Here is a 17,818-nt window from a genome sequence, read left to right on the forward strand (position 1 = left end):
TGGGCAATGAGAACTGAATCCTAAATGATAACCTTGAAATTTAGATGCATCCCTAGTCATTAAGTAAATGTTCAGCTTCATGTGCTCAGTGACTTAGGAATGTAAGCAGAAAGGTTTAAAAGGTTTCAGCCAGGAATCAATCCACAAAAGATTTTATTTATTTATTTATTTATTTATTTATTTATTTTTTAATTTATTTATTCATGAGAGACACAGAAAGAGAGAAAGAGAGGCAGAGACACAGGCAGAGGGAGAAGCAGGCTCCATGCAGGGAGCCCGACGTGGGACTCGATCCCAGGTCTCCAGGATCAGGCCCTGGGCTGAAGGCAGCACTAAACCGCTGAACCGCCCGGGCTGCCCTATTTATTTATTTTTTACAAATCCTGAATTGGCCTGAAACTTTATGAATTAGCATCTCTCTTTCCTTGAGCATTTATTCTAGTGAATTTGCTTGATAGCCCACTGTTGTGTGAGCATCTTTCTCGCCTGTATGGAGGTTTGATCCTACAAAGGTCACAGGACAAGGTGTCGCGAGACCCCGAACTTGAGTCTTCATCCTTGATGACAAACGGGCTTCCGTTTTGCTTCTCTGAGACACTCTGCAGATTGGAGGGAATAACTGTCTGGCTCTCAGGGGTGTTGTGTAGTTCAAGTAAGGTAACAGATGAGACGTTCCTTTGTAAACTGTGTAGCTCTACACTAAACAGGGTATTACTATGCACGAGGCTACATCAAATTATGCATAACAGCCTCGTTCACACCTCTGTGCACTCACTCTGTTGTGTCTTTTCCCTGGGACGCCCATAAGAATTAATTGCTAGTCATCTGTGGGCCCCAAACACTTTATGCCTATTTCCTTATAACATTTGCCACATTATATTAAAGCTGTTTGTTTGCGTCTTTGTCTTCTGCAAGGTTCTGAGCATCAACTGCAGTTTATTCAGTGCTCAGCACACAGCAGATTCTCGAGAAGTATCTACTGAATTAGAATCGATTTTAATGTTATTATGTGTGTCTGTCTTTAGAAAAACCAAGCCTGTGCTTGTGTGGATGCTTTAGCTAGATTGTCTCGTCCGGTCACCGACCAGTGTTGACTCTTATTAAAAGCTTATGATGATTGATGATGACGATGAAACATTTATAAAAATAGAGTTTTGTATTTTTAATTTTAGTCAGTGATTAGACTTTTTGAGTATGTTAATTAGTCATTTAAGCTCATCAACAATGAAAGAAACTAAATGTGGAAAGCCTATCACTAAAAAAGAAATTTTTTTCCTGCTGGAGAAAAAGTAAGCTCCCTGTCACTGTTTTTGGCCCCATCATCTGGTTCTCTTCATTAACCGAGGGCTTCTTGTCCTTTTGCAGCTGGTTTGCCGTTCACCCGGTCAGCATGAACAACAGCAATCACCTCGTCAACAGTGACAACATGGGCTATGCAGCTTACCTTTTTGAGCAAGAGAAAAACAAAGGATATCTACCTGGAGAGGTGAGAATTTGTGTCATCGAAAGCATCATCTTTTAGAATTTATTTATTTATTTGAGAGAGAGAGAGAGTGCATGAGCATGAGTGAGGAGAGGTACAGAGGGAGAAGCAGATGTGGGGCTCGCTCCCAGGACGCTGGGATCATGACCTGAGCCAAAGGTAGATGCCTAACCAACTGAACCACCCCGGGACCCTTAGGAGTATCTTCTTAATTCACTGAGTATCATCATTCATGCAATGTTCAGAATAGCTGATTTGAATCTTCAGCGTAAACTGTCATCATGTATGTCACATATTAATAGGCTTGGATAAAAAGAATTCTCCATCCTCCCTGATAAGGAAAGAAAAATTGAGAATGACTAACTGTGTCAAGTACTACTTCTATTGATAGCTTCGTAAATTTACAATTAGTTGGATAAGGAGGGACAAGTTTGAGAGTTCTGCAATATGTAATAGCTTTTTTTTATAATAAATTTATTTTTTATTGGTGTTCAATTTACCAACATACAGAATAACACCCAGTGCTCATCCCGTCAAGTGCCCCCCTCAGTGCCTGTCACCCAGTCACCCCCACCCCCGCCCTCCTCCCCTTCCACCACCCCTAGTTCGTTTCCCAGAGTTAGGAGTCTCTCATATTCTGTCTCCCTTTCTGATATTTCCCACACATTTCTTCTCCCTTCCCTTATATTCTCTTTCACTATTATTTATATTCCCCAAATGAATGAGAACATATAATGTTTGTCCTTCTCTGATTGACTTACTTCACTCAGCATAATACCCTGCAGGTCCATCCACGTCGAAGCAAATGGTGGGTATTTGTCGTTTCTAATGGCTGAGGAATATTCCATTGTATACATAAACCACATCTTCTTTATCCATCATCTTTCGATGGACACGGAGGCTCCTTCCACAGTTTGGCTATGTGGACATTGCTGCTAGAAACATCGGGGTACAGGTGTCTTGGCGTTTCATTGCATCTGAATCTTTGGGGTAAATCCCTACGACCCAGCAATGTAATAGCTTTTGATCGGCTTGGAAATATGATAAACTCTGTTGATGTTTACTTTCGTTGTCAGAGCTATGAAAGTATGAAGCACCTTGCAAATTGTGTTAAGAAACTGAATGAGGACAAGATGATGAGTCTTGTTTAATGGTCCAGATTTCCCTGTTAACGGCGAATTTCCTTTCAAGGCATTTGTTTTACTCCCCTTCACTAAGGCCAAAGTCAGAGACAATCTTAATCCACTAGATCTGTTTTTTTTTTTTTTTTTTTTGACTTTGAAACACGGTGAGAGATGGAATTAGAGCCAGAGGGTTGGAACTCAGTTCCCGTACTTGAGAAAGCTCCTCGGTTTTATATAAATTAGCGACTACAGATAGTTAAGTGATGAGGGAGGACCCTGCTCTGTTTGATCCTAGTGTCCAAGGCCTTAATGCAGAAGAATGTAAGAGGATAAGAGCCCCAGGCCCTGGACTAGAAAAATGTCTAAAGGTAAATAATGATGCAAAAGTCAATAGCCCCATGAACATTTGGTCTGATCTCTTAGCTCTTGTTGAAAAACACTATTTTTTTTTTTTTCATTTTAGCCAGCATTTTAGGGAAAAGATAGGACGTTCCCATTTAATGATCACTGGGTGCTAAGCACTTGGAGAGAAGTTATCCTTTTAGTATGAAAAGAGACACATGATCTCCAATACCTGCTCTCCTTCTCCCTAAGAAAACTGAAGACATTGAAGGTAGAATAGTAGATCAACTGGGTTGAGGTTGAAGTCTTGCACGACCCAGAAAGGTTACGTGTTGTTAGGTCAGGTGGAAGGGATAAGAGAAAAGCTACATGGAGGCAGACCTGGATAGTGGATGTTATATTTAGGTTCACTTCTGCCACAGGAAAATCTGGATTCACTATATTCTTTTTAAGCCAGTAGGATATTTATTTTTCAAAGAAAATCTCTGAGCTCCAGATACAATCCCACAGAACAGCTCGATGAGTCAGCATTTTATAGTTTGTTGTTGTTGTTGCTGTAGGCTGTGTTTCTTGTCAAAATGTTTCTATTTGTGGCACAGGCTTGAAACTCTCCTACTCAGAATGGTTTTATTGATCATTGGAATATCACCAGTAATAATGTGTATGTGGACTGCAATGTGAATTTTTTTCCAGAAATTTTCTCAGAATGTTAGATCTCTTCCTTTTATTATCTGCAAATGATTTTGAATAGTTCACCAGAGTGGAGTGAATGTTTGCACTTTTAATGGAAGTCATTATGGGAAATAAGAAAGAATAAAAGACACTTGGATGTTTCTTTTGGCAGGGACCATATGTGGCAGCCTTTGCTTCATCAAACCTGGGAGATGTGTCCCCCAATATTCTTGGCCCACATTGCGTCAACACAGGAGAGTCTTGTGATAATGCCAATAGCTCTTGTCCCATTGGTGGGGTAGGTAAATGAAATCTTTGTTCTTGCATCTCAGGTGTATTTTATGTTTAAATATTCACCATTAACTTATAATTATGTTTTTCTCATGTACACAGGCCTACTGACTGCTAGCTTTTGCTATTCTCAGAAGCATCCCCTAAATTTCAGTTGGGTAAAATTCTAGTTTCCCATTGGATTGACCACAGAGTTTTTCAAAGGGTGAGAAAATTAGTTAATGTCAGAGATGAAATACCCTTCCCCAAACTTGGACAGTCTGAAAAATTTTGCCTTGGCATTTCTGATGTCACAAGTTAGTACCAGAAACTGCCTGCCTGAGATGTTTTTCAGTGATTGTAAAGCCTATGGGATTTTTTTTTTTTTTTTTTTTTTTTTTGCCTATGGGATTTTTTAAAAATACAAGGTCAACATTTTTTTTCTTCTTTTCTTTAAAATCACAAACAAACAAAAAATCTTGCTATAAGAACTCACAGGATATGGAAAAAGTGAGTCCCTTCCCAGGAATTACTACTGTCACAGCTCTTCTTACCTACCTGTCTAAGCATTCATGAACAAAATTTTTTAACTTATCGTTGTTTTTTTTTTTTTTTTTTTTTTTTTTTTTTGGTCTGGGATTAAAGTTTTCCAGTTTCCATTTTTAGTTCTTAAAAATCTTTGTATGAATGTATATAGGTCTGTGTGGTAGGTTTTAAAGACAACAAGAATGGCTGTGCCATCATTTATTTAACTGCTTCCCTGCCATATGCATTTAGGTCTTTCCCAGCTTTGACACGAGCAGCAGATGCTAGTTTCTGGACTCTTATTCTTTGTGTTTATAGAACATACTGCTTTCATTTAAACATCATTTCTAGGGTATTTCTTCTATGCCAGTCAACTCCACCCAATGAGTAGTATGACTTTAACATTTATACTTTTCTATTTTTTTATTACCATTTTCACATAGAAAGCCTTTCTTCATTACCCTTCATTGGCAAAATTTTCATACATTATTAATTAATGTACATTAGATTTAAAGATTACTTGTTAAATTCCAAAATTTAGCAATGAAATGCTTAAATAAGTTATGATACCTATTTGCAGTAGAATATTATGCATCGACTCAGTGTGCTGTATTGGAATACTTAATGTGGGAAAACGCTTGTAGTACACAACGTTGATTAAGAAAATTGGGATTTAATATTGCATATTCATTATGACTACAGTTTTAAAAATAAATGTGTCACAGTAAAAAGACAAAGAGAAACACACTGAATTATTAACCCTGTTCTCTGGCATTACTATAGGGGGTTATATTCTGTTTATTTTATTTATTGTTTTTTTTCTACTTATACACTTTTGTATTTTTTCCACAATGAGCATACTTGTAATCATAAAAAATTATAACAAAATCACACTCTCTCCCACAACAGAATTCTGTTTCACTCTACTTTGCTCCATCTGTTAGATTGGCTTCCCTCATGTTTGCAAGATGGCAGTCAGTACTGAAGAAGCTATATCCTTTTGCCCTCCCTTGTAAGGTAGGAGAGAGAAAACCTCTCTTCTAACCACAGAATAAAAGATTTTTTTTGGTTCAATTGGGTCAATTGAGGTACATCCCCATTCCTGGGCCAAAACAGTTGCTGGGGAAATGGTAGGTGTTGGTTGACTTAAACTGGGATTTCTGACCAAGGCCTAGGCAATGGCCACAATCACCTCAGACTCACCTGGAACTGGGAATGGAATGGAATCATTGACTGTTACAGAAGAGAAGGCTTCCTGAACAAAAGCGTGATACACTTAAGACGAAAGAGGGAAACAGGCAAATGGTGCCATGTCATTTGCTTTAAGGTGGCTTCTTTAAACATATTTTTTTTTAACTTTAGAAACTAGCTTGGATTAAAAAAAAAGAGATATGTGCTTGTTAAAACCTCAAACACTATTGAAAAGTTCAGAAAACAAAACAGGTAAATAAGCAGCCCCTAACTCCACAATTAACCTGTTAAAAATTGAATGAACATCCTCCCAGACAACTTTTTCTGTGTCCAGACACCTATATGCATGTACAGTTGTACATAAATGAGGTCATACTAGAATGCTGTTCCAGAACCTGCTTTCTTGTTTCCAGTAAATATACCTGAAAACCTCATTTAAACAAATGCCTTCATTTTCAATTTTAAGTACCATAAATTAGTTCACCAATCCCCTGCTAATGAGTGCTTTCTTTCCATCCCTCCTCTCTTCCTTTTGTCATATAAACATGCTCTGGTCACGTATTTTCACATGTGTATGAGTATTACCTTAGGACAAATTCTTTTTTTTTTTTTTTTTTAGATTTTTTTGGGAAGGGGCGTGGGGGGAATCTCAAGCAGACCCTCTGCTAAACATGGAGCAGGCTCCATGGGGCTCGATCTCACACCCCTGAGGTCATGACCTGAGCTGGAACCAAGAGCCAGACATTTAGTCGACTGAGCCACCCAGGTGCCCCTAGGACAAATTCTTAAAAGTGAATTTGTTGTCAAAGAGGAAGCACAGCTACCATGGGGGGCACACCAGTCCCATCCCCACCCATAGAGCATGAGTGACAATTTCCTCAAACCCTCACTGACATCTGGTTCATTAACCTTTCAGTCTTTGCCAACATAACATGCAAAGAGTCTGCTCTTTGTAGTTTAAATTTATATTTAATTATTCATGAGATTGAATATATTTTAATGTTGAATGGGCATTTACACTTCTTTTTTGCAAACTACCTATCTCATCTGTATTCCATTGTGTATCCATTAGGTTTTTGGTTTTGGTTTTCTTTTGTTGCTTTATTCCTCCCAGCTCTACTGAGATTAATTGATGTATAACATTGTATAACTTTAAAGTGTACAACGGTGATCATTTTGATACACAGGATGCTTTTTTACTGCAAATAAGAGAAAACCCAGCTCAATATGGGTGGACAAAAGGGTATTAAGAATGCAGCCATCCGTATTTTCTTGTAATACTTTTAAATTTTCAATGATATTTAAGTATCTGGTCAATTTGAAACTTTTCTGGTATAATAAGTGACAGTATAGAGCCAGATTTATTTACTGATTTTTCCCAGAGGGTCATCCAGTTGTTATAATGTAATTTTAACTGAGTTTCAATTTAAGGCAATCATGAGCCATGGGCAAGAACAGACAGGTGGGAAGATGTGCAGCCGATGGGGAGACTTGGCTTTAGTTCTCAGCACAGATTATTAGCTGCCTGTACAGTGTCCAACACATCGTTCAACCCACCCGAGCCTCAGTATCCTTATCTAGAAAAGAGGGATTATCTGACAAAACACTCTAGAATGTGGCTTAAAAAGATGTGTTGGCTTTGACCCCCTTGTAATTTTTCCTTCCTGGAAACAATTGCTTAATTCACCAACAGTGGGTCATGTCTCCCTGTGTTGCAGTCCAGCATGTGCATGGCTACGGGACCCGGACTGGATATGTTCAACAGCACGCAGATTATAGGACGGATCATCTATGAGAGAGCGAAGGTCAGCCGCGGGCCCAGCTTCTTTCAACCTCCTTTAACGTTATTCTTTAAAATCCACTGACAGCGCTCGTTGCACAGCCAGCAGTGGTGGGAGGCAGCCAAAGGCCGCGCAGCATGAGGTGCCTGGAAGATGGTTGCCTGGCGGCTCCGCTAGGAGGGCTGCTTCCGTGAGCACACAGGCACCCCTCCCGCTGCCCACCTGCCTCCTCCTAGGAGGTATTTGTGTAAACCGAGGAGCAAGAAAACGTTGTTTCAGCCTGAGTGCTTGCTTCAGACCGTGGGGCAATAGGCGGGGTGTAAGGATCTACCACTGCGTCACACCAGAGGGACCCAAGCTCTTTAGGCCCGGGCCGACCAGTGGCCTGGCCCCGGTGACGAGGTGAACCCGAGCGATACAGTCCCCCAGGCCTGCAGTGTGGATGCAACCTAGTTCCTAGTCTAATTCAGTATGTGCCCCAACCGTCCATCTCATATTTTCTTCTTTCTTCTTAAGTCACGTTTGGATGTGGAGCAGATCTGCTCTTCCATGAGGTTGCTCCGAGTTCTCTACATGCGTCCCTCTGCTGAAATATTATCTTCCATTTGCCCCCGTGTTTTGTGTCCATTCCTCTGGGGACAGATTTCTGATGGAAAAGACACAGGATGATGTCAGGCTGCCCTCTCTCCCTTAGTTCAGTCTCTTCGTCTGCCTGGCTTGCTCCTGCCTGTCGCATGTGTGCACGCGTGACTGTCCGTATTTTGCTCCAAGGGTTCTGAAGTGCATCAGGAGCAACCAGGGAAGAATGAAAAGACCTTTAAAAACATTAGCCATCAGTCAGCCCAATTGCTGCAATTCCTTTTAATGAGTGTGGTATTATCAGTGGATGGTTCTGAATTAACAGATTCTAGTGAGGAGGTGCACCCGTGACGCCATTTGCTGTCAGAAGTTTTGTTACTGTCCTGGGCCCGGGAATTGTAGGGATTTGTCCCCTACTCTGGATTCTCTTCTCAGGAAGGCCCAACTTTGCTCTTTACCCAGGAGGTAGCTGGTGTTACTGACAGCTCATTGCAAGAGCCCCCACGTGGCTGTGCAATCGGGGATGGAGGTGACAATCGGTGTCAGGCAGGGCGGGCCTACCACGTGTGGCACAGATCAATATAAGCCCACGTTTCCCATCACACTGACTCATATTTTCCAGGAGATGAGAAAAACATCACTTCACCCTACAGGAACAACAACAAAAAAGAATCTCCAAGGGTGGATGGTGGGTGGGAGAGTGGCACGTCTTCCAGCCACCCTTTGGTGCCAGCCCTGCCGGAGGACTCACAGCTTCCAAACGAGAGTCCATGAGGTCACCCTCTTGTTCTGGCATGACAGTTGTTTGGCCTACCTCGTCCCAATCTTAAGTTTCCTCGACTGTCTCTCAAGTGGGGCCTGTTGTGTCGTAGTCTGTATCATAGAATTTGCTGTTTGGGGGGCAATGGACACAGGTCAGTGGCTCAGGACCTCCAGGTGTCTGGGATGCGACTGGGGTTGGCAGTTGTACCCACTACGTGGGTAGTGACCATTTGTGCACAGGCCGCAAAACAAAACTCGGCCAATGGGTGCTTTTCCAAAGGGGCAGGTATTGGGCACGCTCAGTGCTGTTCACTTCAGACCTGCGCTTCTAATGTGAGCCCGTGTGGGTTTTCCAGGAACTGTATGCCTCTGCCTCCCAGGAGTTAACCGGACCACTTGCTGCGGCTCACCAGTGGGTGAATATGACGGATGTCACCGTCTGGCTCAACTCCACGCACTCGGTAAGTGTCACCGAGCCGCGTGGATCATGCCACCAGGGCTAAAGCTCCGGGCTGATCTCATTACTTACTTGAGGTTTAGCTTCTGTTTCTTGTTTTGGTTTACTTCTTATTTTTGTGCTGTTTTTAAAATTTTCTCTTTAGGTAAAAACGTGTAAACCAGCCCTGGGCTACAGTTTTGCGGCCGGCACGATTGACGGATTTGGGAGCTTCAATTTTACGCAGGGTGAGGTGCAGTCTGATGACATTTGTGGTTGCAGGTTCTGGAAGGTTTAACTGTAGCTGCACGTTTATTATTTTTTACTATTATCTTTAGATCCCAGGGGTGCACAGGCTTTTGAGGTGTGAACATGATAGCCAGATTTCCCAGGGGTACATGTCTTCTGGAACTTAGCTTCCACTTATTCAAATAGAGTAGGACACAACTTCTCTTTTTTTTTTTTTTTTTTTTGGACACAGCTTCTCTTTGCATTTAGGTCTATGGATGGATGCTCTTTAATGGGCCTGGGGTTAGGGTAGAGGTGAGAGGAGGACAGAGCGGGATTGTCATTGTACCTTTAACAGTGTGAGTTTGCTGTGCTCTCTGCTAATGAACGCCTCTTTCTCTGGTGCCTTTACTGAAGCCCAGAGGCCTCAGGGCGGAAGGCTTCAGGAACCCCAACATGAGCTCCCAGGTCCTGTTTCTGTGTGTGTTTCCACAAATTTATAACTGGTTACTGTAGGTTGTGCGTCCTTTTATCCCTATCATCACTGTAATAACAACGCGGCTGCAAAATAGAGAAAGTAGAAAAATGGACAAGACTCACTTGTAGGAAACGTTTTGGCTTCTTTCATTCTTGCTTTTTTTTTAAAAAAAATATATGTGTATTTGGAAACACTGATTGACAAATTAATGAACGCAGTTGCAATTTGAGACATTTGGCTCATCCTTCTTGGTAATACTTCTTTCAGTGCGGTCTGATTTCCCAGAACAGTAATTTTTAACAGCTTTATTGAGAAATAATTCACATACCATATGATGTACCCATTTAAAATGTATAATTCAGTGGTTTTTAGTGCATTCACAGATGAATGCAACCATCGCCACAGTCCGTTCTAGAGCATTTCCATCACCTCGAAAAGAAGCCTTGCTCTCTTATTTTATTACAATCCCTAGGCCTCATCTCCTCCAGACCTAAGCAACCCCTGATCTTTCTGTCTCTATTTTCCTATCCTGGATGTTTTCTATAGATGGAATCATAAAATATGTGGCATTTTATGTTGGCTTCTTTCACTTCACATCATGTTCTCAGGGTTCGTCTGCGTCGTACTATTTATCAGTACTTCATTACTTTCTATGGCTAAACCCTTTGAGCAGGGTGCAAATCCCGTCTTCCCTAAACCGTCACCCCGACAACCATCATTTTACTCTCATTTCTATGATTTTGGCTTTTATAGGTTCCACATATTAAGTGAGAACCTGCAGTTTGTCTTCCTCCATCTGATAATTTTACTGCTCCTTTCCAATTTCAATGCTTTTTTTTTTCTTGCCTAATTGCTCTCGCTGTGACTTTTCTTAAATTGGGGGTTGAAGAACGACTAGTTAGACAGGAAGACTCCACCACCCACCAGCGTTCCTACTGAATGGGGAATCTCTTCTCTTCTAATAGAAACTGTTATGTTTTCTGCCAGAGAAATGGGCAGAGGCCTCTCCCTAGAACACGGCTGGGGAGATGTTACTCTCTGGGAAGGCCCCCCAATCTCTGTGAACATGCCCACACAGGCCCAGCCTGCTGTGTTCCTCAGTAGGGAATAGAATCTTACCAATAAGGTGGAAAGGGTCTGAAACAAGGCCCCTCTTTACCCTACAAAAACCTTATACTAAAAGGAGAAGGGGAGGAAGCACCAATGAAGAATTTGAGATGTCTGAGTGTAACTTTTTCAAATACGAAGCATTTTTAACCAGTCCGTTTTAAAATTTTAGATTCTTGACCTTATAAAACTGGAATTTATTAACACCTACTCTTATATTTCTTATTGATGAACAGAAATAATATTCATGAGCCAAAAATCCAAAGCAAAACTAAAAACAGGGAAAAGCTGATAAAACTTTAGTATATGTGCTGCCAAAGCAAGCACAAGCTGGTAAAACTAAATGTGGATCTCAGCATTAACAGCTGAAAGGAGAATGTTGGTTTATAGGTTCTAAGTGGAAGGTTAGTCATATACTATCTATGACCTTATCTGATGTACATTCCTCCTATACCCAGTATGCCGAGTTATCATGAAAGGATTTTCAATTTTGTCAATGCTTTTTCTGCATCTACAGAGTTGATCATACGATTTTTATCTTTCACTCTATTAATGGGGTGAGTCATATTTATTTATTTGCATAGTTTGAACCACCCAGGAATAACTCTCACCTGATTGTGGTGTATGATCCTTTTAATCTGCTGTTCAATTCAGTTTGCTGGTATTTTTGCTTGAGATTTTTGCTTCCATATTCATCAGGTTATATCATCCTAAAATTTTCTTTGTTTAAGAAAAAATTTCTTTGTTTGTAGGGCCCTTATCTGGCTTTGGTATCAGGGTAACCCTGGCCTTGCAAAATGAGTTGTGGAATCATCCCTCTTATTCAATTTTTGGGGGAAGTTTGAGAAGGATTGACATTAACTCTTCCTTTAATGTTTGGTTGATTCACCAGTAAAACCATCAGATCGTGGGCCTTTCTTTGTGAGGAGACTTTGATTATTGGTTCAATCTCCTTACTCATCAGTCTCATCAAATTTTCCTTTCCTTTGTGATTTAGTTTGTATGTTTCTTCTAGGTTTTCCAATTTTGTGCTGTAAAATTGCTCATGGTAGTCTCTTACGATTCTTTGCATTTCTGTGCTAGCAGTTGTAATGTCTTGCCTTTCATTTCTCATTTTCTTTGAGTCTTCTCTCTTCTTTCTTTAGTCTAACTAAAGGTTTGCCAATTTTATTTATCCTTTTTTAAAAAAACAGCATTTCATTTTATTAATCTTTTCTATTGTTTTTCTGGTCTCTGTTTTATTTATTTCTGCCTGACTTTTGTTCTTTCCTTCCTTCTGTTAACTTTGGGTTTGTTTTTCTTTTTCTAGTTCCTTGGGGTATAAAGTTAGGTTGTTTATTTGCTATTTTTCTTCTTTCTTTTCTTTTTTTTTTAAAAAAGATTTTATTTATTTATTCATGATAGTCACAGAGAAAGAGAGAGAGAGAGAGAGAGAGAGAGGCAGAGACACAGGCAGAGGGAGAAGTAGGCTCCATGCAGGGAGCCTGACGTGGGATTCGATCCCGGGTCTCCAGGATCGCACCCCAGGGCAAAAGGCAGGAGCTAAACCGCTGCGCCACCCAGGGATCCCCTTTCTTTTCTTTTTTGAAAAAGATGTCTTTATTTATTTGAGAGAGAGAGAGAGAGCGAGAGAGAGAGAACACAAGCATGGGGGGAAGAGGAGAGGAAGAGGGAGCGAAAGAATCTCAAACAGACTCCATGCTGAGCATGGAGCCCAACACAGGGCTCAATCTCATGACCCTGAGATCACAACCTGAGCCAAAACCAAGAATCATACTCTTACCCCAATGAGCCACCCAGGTGCCCCTCTGTTTTTCTTAATGTAAGGCTTTATCCTTACAAATTTTCCTCTCAGGACTTCTTTTGCTGCACCCAATAAGTTTAGGTATGTTGTATTTCCAATTTTATTTGTTTTGAGATATTTGTGATTTCCCTTTTGATTTCTTCTTTGATGCACTAGTTGCTCAGTAGTGTGTTGTTTAGTCTCCACATATTGGTGAATTTTCCAGTGGTCCTCCTGTTATTGACTTCTAGTTTCATCAGAAAAGATAGCCTGTGTAATTTCAGTCTTCTACATTTGCTAAGACTTGTTACCTAACATGTGATCTCTCCTGGGGAGTGTTGTGTGCACTTGAGTAGAATATATATTCTGATGCTGTTGGATTAAATGTTCTGCATATATCTGTTGGGTTCATTTGGTCTAAGGTGCGGTTCAAGTCCAATGCTTCATTATTGATTTTTCTGTCAGGATGATCCGTCTATTGTTGAAAGTGGGGTAAAATGTTTCCTACTATTATTGTATTGTTCATTTCTCCCTTCATATCTGTTCATCTTTGTATGTATTTAGGTGCTCTCATAGTGAGTGCATAAATATTTACAATTGCCATGTCATCTTGATGAATTTACCCCTTTACAAATATATAATGACCTGCTTTTTCTCTTGTTGCGCTTTTGGATATATGTATGCTCCTGCTTGCTTTTGGTTTCCATTTGCATGGAATATATATCCATTGGGCCTTTATTCCCCCATTTGATCACTCTATACCTTTCGTATAGAGGATTTAATCCATTTCCATTTAAAGTAATTATTTAAAGGTTATTACTTATTAATGCCATCTTATTAATTGTTATCTGGCCATTTTGTAGTTCCCTTATTCCTTTCTTCCTCCCTTCCTTTGTGATTTGATAGTTTTCACTGGTAGTATGTTTTGATTCCTTTATGTTTTGCATATCTACTATAGGTATTTGCTTTTTACTTACTATGAGGTTTACATAAAACATCCCATAGTTATAAGTCTATTTTAAGCTGAAGGTGTAACTTTGATTGCATACAAAAGCTACCCTTTTATCTCCTCTTCCCATACCTTATGTTTTTGATGTCACAATTTGCATCTTTTTATATTGTGTATCTGTTAACAGATTATTGTAGCCTTAGTTATTTTTAATACTTTTGTATTTTAACCTTCATACTAGAGTATGAAGTGCTTTATATAGTATCATTTAGTATTAGAATATTCTTAATTTGGTTATCTACTTACCTTCCCCAGGGAGTTTTATACTTTCATATCTTTTATGTTAGTATCCTTGTATTTTACCGAAGAACCCCCTTTAGCATTATGTGTTCCATAATATATGTAGGTTTTCTTCACTCTTTTATTTTTTCATCCTCTGATTGGATAATTTCAAATGACTTATCTTTGAATTGACAGATTATTTCTTCTGCTTGATCAAATCCACTATTGGTGTGCTCTACTGTGTTGTCATTTCATTCAGTGTATTCTTCAGCTCCAGAATTTCTATTTTTTCAATGATTTTTATCTCTCTGTTGAACTTCTCATTTTGTTCATATGTTATTTTCCTGATTTTGTTGTCTGTGTTCTCTTGTAGTTGTTGAGCTTTCTTTAAAAAAAAAAAAAAAAGTATTTCAAGGGGCACCTGGGTGGCTCAGTTGGTTAAGTGTCTGCCTTTGGCTCAGGTCATGATCTTGGGGTCCCAGGATCAAGCCCCACATCAGGCTCTCTGCTCAGCGGGGCGTCTGCTTCTCCTTCTCTTTCTGCCCCTTCCTGCCACTTATGCACTCTCTCTCTCAAATACATAAATAAAATCTTTTAAAACATTATTTTGAATTATTTGTTCATAGATCTCCATTTCTTTGGGATCATTTATCGGAAATTATGTGTTCCATTGGTGGTGTCATGTTGCCTTGATTTTTGTTGTTTCTTAGAGCCTTGAATTTTGTCTGTGTATTTGATACAGCAGTCACCTCTTTCAGGCTTTGCAGACTGGTTGTGAGGTGGAGGGAGACCTTTATCCAAAGGTGTGTGCAGGGACATTGGATGTGTGAGCTGTGGCAGTTCCAGATCCAGAGCAGGTCAAATGGCACAGTCTCCATGTAGCTCTGTCAGTTTAGGTCAGCACTGATGAAGACTGTTGGGTCCACAAACACCAAGGCTGTGGGTGTCTGTAGCTGCCGTCAATGCTCTTGGGATCTCTAGGCTGCTGCTGAAATCCTCATCTCTTTCTGTGTGTGTGTGTGTGTGTGTGGTGGGGGGAATGTCATGCCTGAGGCTTTCTTGGTGCTAGGTTTGGGTTTTGAGTGCTCTCACCATAGTGGTGGCACTGGTGGCTGATGCATGAATACCTGTGGAACAGTGACAGATCTGAGATCTGGAGCAGAGGTGCTTTTAGAGTAAGGGCAGCACCAAGGTTCAGGGCACTGGCTTCCCAGTAGTGATTCTGTGCCTGAGTTCTTGGTAGATGTGGAGCAGCCATGGAGCTGGGGATTGGAGCACATGTGCTGGCAGAGGACATTGGCTCCGGGGTCCAGGATAGCCTGCAGTGGTGGTGGCTCTAGTGCCTGAGACTCAGATACATGCAGAGCAGCTGAAGATCCAGGGTCTGGAGCAGTGGCACACACAGTGCTTCCACAACATTAGGTTCTGAAACATGGGTGTGGATGGAGATGGAGCTCTGGGGTCAGGGGCACACTCAGGGTGGGGGCTGAAAAACCTGGTCCCAGGATGAATCACTAGCAACTCCTTATAAGTGAGGACTAGCAGCATCTCATCCCCTGGGGGGTGGGCCATCATCACCAGTGGTGACGGCCACTGGTTACCTTAGTCACGAAAGTTGCTGGTGTCCTCCGTGGAACAGGCTGCTGGGGTCTATGCCAGTGAAGAACCATAGGGTCCTCTGCTGTGAAAACCACAGTAAGTCTGTCATGGGGGGTCTTGAGTGGCCGGGGCTGCTGGAGTCCTCCATGGAGCAGGCCATTGGGCACTGTGATGGCACCTGCCATGGGCTGATACCAAGACCTGTACTTCTATGTTCCTTGCTGTTTCTGCCAGTGATCCTTTCTGTGTGAGTATTACATTTTTCCCTCCATAGGTTCTTAATTGGACTTAATTGAGCCCTCCCAGGACTCTTTTTATTTGCAAGCAGCTAACTGTTGTTGTCTGGGGGGTGACAAAGGCAGATATTTTCTACTTTCCCTTCTTTACCATGCCACTAACCTTTTGTTTTTTTTTTTTCCTAATATGGGCATTAAAACAATACATTTCCCTCTAAGCACTTCCTTTACTGCATCCCATAAGTTTTGGTATATGATGTATGCATTTGGATTTATCTGAAAGCATTTTCATATTTTCTTTTAATTTCTTCCTTGACCATTATCTATTTATGATCATATTGCTTCATTTCCACATATTTGTGAGCTTCCCAAATTTTCTTCTACTATTTATTCCTAATTTCATTAAATCGTGGTTGGAAAACATACTTTGTATTATTTATACCCTTTCAAGTTTATTGGTGTTTATTTCATTTTCTGCATATAGTCCATCCCAGACAGTGTTCTATTTCTTTTTCTTTTTTGCACCTCGAGGTGCCCCTGCAGTTTTTTTTAATTTTTAAAAATTTTATTTATTTATTCATAAGAGATGCAGAGAGAGAGAGAGAGAGGCAGAGACACAGGCAGAGGGAGAAGCAGGCTCCCTGTGGGGAGCCCGATGTGGGACTCAATCCCAGGACCCCGGGATCATGACCTGAGCTGAAGGCAGACACTCAACCACTGAGCCACCTGGGTGCCCCAGACAGTGTTCTGTATGCAGTTGAGAAGAGTGTCTGTACCTGCATGGAGGGTGGTATCTGCAGGTACCTGTTAGGTCCACTTGGCTTCTAGTGTTGCTCACATTTTCTATTGTTGATCTTCCAACTGGTCATCCCGGCTATTACTGTAAGTGGGTTATTAATGTTACAACTGTTATCTTTGAGTGTCTCTCCTTCCATTTCTGCCAGTTTTGGTTTGTGTATTTTGGTGCTCTATTATTAGGTCCATATGTGTTTATAATTGTTATCTTTTCCTACCTAATGGATTATAGATCCTAAATTCATAGGTTTCAGAATTAATGGAACATTCCCCCAGATTGTGGCATGGACCCATGATTTTTGCATTCTATTCTGTGTGCATGCACGCACATGTGGCTGTGAGCACGCCTGCATGCATGTGTGTAGATGATTAAGTGATGAATTAAGAGAGGCTCTTTCTGTGGACCACAAGCCAAACAATCATTTCTTCAAGTTGGAGGTGTCATTTTTAGTTTTTAAAATGGGAAAAAAGTGATTCCGTTCATAGATCTGTATAATTAATTATGTCATATTGTTTTTATTTGCAACATGGGTGAGGAATTGCAAAGGAAACAAAACTTTAAGGATGTTGAACAAAATATATTATTTTATTCTATCAGCCACTGTGGAGATCTAGTTAAATAATGACTCTTATTTTAGAATGCACAGGAAATTTTCCCTCTTCCATTATTCAAACTGTTTGGAATTATTTGGCAACAGCCATAATAAAAAATCTTTGCAGTAAAGGCATCATTGTACATTTGTCAAAGTGATGGCATTTTTCAGAGGGTTGGAATCAAATTAGTGTTAATGTTCCTAATAGGGACAACAGTAGGGGATCCATTTTGGGACACTCTTCGGGATCAACTCCTGGGCAAGCCATCTGAAGAAATCAAACAGTGTCAGAAACCAAAACCAATCCTTCTTCACACTGGAGAGGTAATGCATTTTGACTATCATGGTAAAATTAGTATATTATTTTAAAACTTACGAATTGTCAGAGACAAATGATAGATCTTTGTTGACATGGGAGTTCTTATTCAAATATTCTCACATCAAAGTTTTAATATTAAAAATATGTATGGGGTGACTGGATGATGGGCACTGAGCGGGGCACTTGATGGGATGAGCACTGGATGTTATTCTATATGTTGGCAAATTGAACACCAATAAAAAATAAATTTATAAAAAAATAAAAATATGTATGTTAAGGATCTA

The 17,818-nt window shown here is 40.5% G+C and overlaps 1 protein-coding gene across 1 annotated transcript in view; it reads left to right on the forward strand.

Annotated features, from left to right (window-relative positions):
* Positions 1–17,818, forward strand: part of ASAH2 (N-acylsphingosine amidohydrolase 2) — an 81,170-nt gene that overhangs the window by 41,386 nt on the left and 21,966 nt on the right. The window contains exons 9-14 of the mRNA XM_072803725.1: positions 1,366–1,486; positions 3,794–3,919; positions 7,326–7,412; positions 9,086–9,190; positions 9,332–9,413; positions 17,424–17,539. Coding sequence (XP_072659826.1) covers positions 1,366–1,486; positions 3,794–3,919; positions 7,326–7,412; positions 9,086–9,190; positions 9,332–9,413; positions 17,424–17,539 — 637 coding nt within the window. The remainder of the gene's footprint in view (positions 1–1,365; positions 1,487–3,793; positions 3,920–7,325; positions 7,413–9,085; positions 9,191–9,331; positions 9,414–17,423; positions 17,540–17,818) is intronic.

Source organism: Canis lupus, chromosome 27 (assembly GCF_048164855.1).
Source record: "Canis lupus baileyi chromosome 27, mCanLup2.hap1, whole genome shotgun sequence".
NCBI lineage: Eukaryota > Metazoa > Chordata > Mammalia > Carnivora > Canidae > Canis > Canis lupus.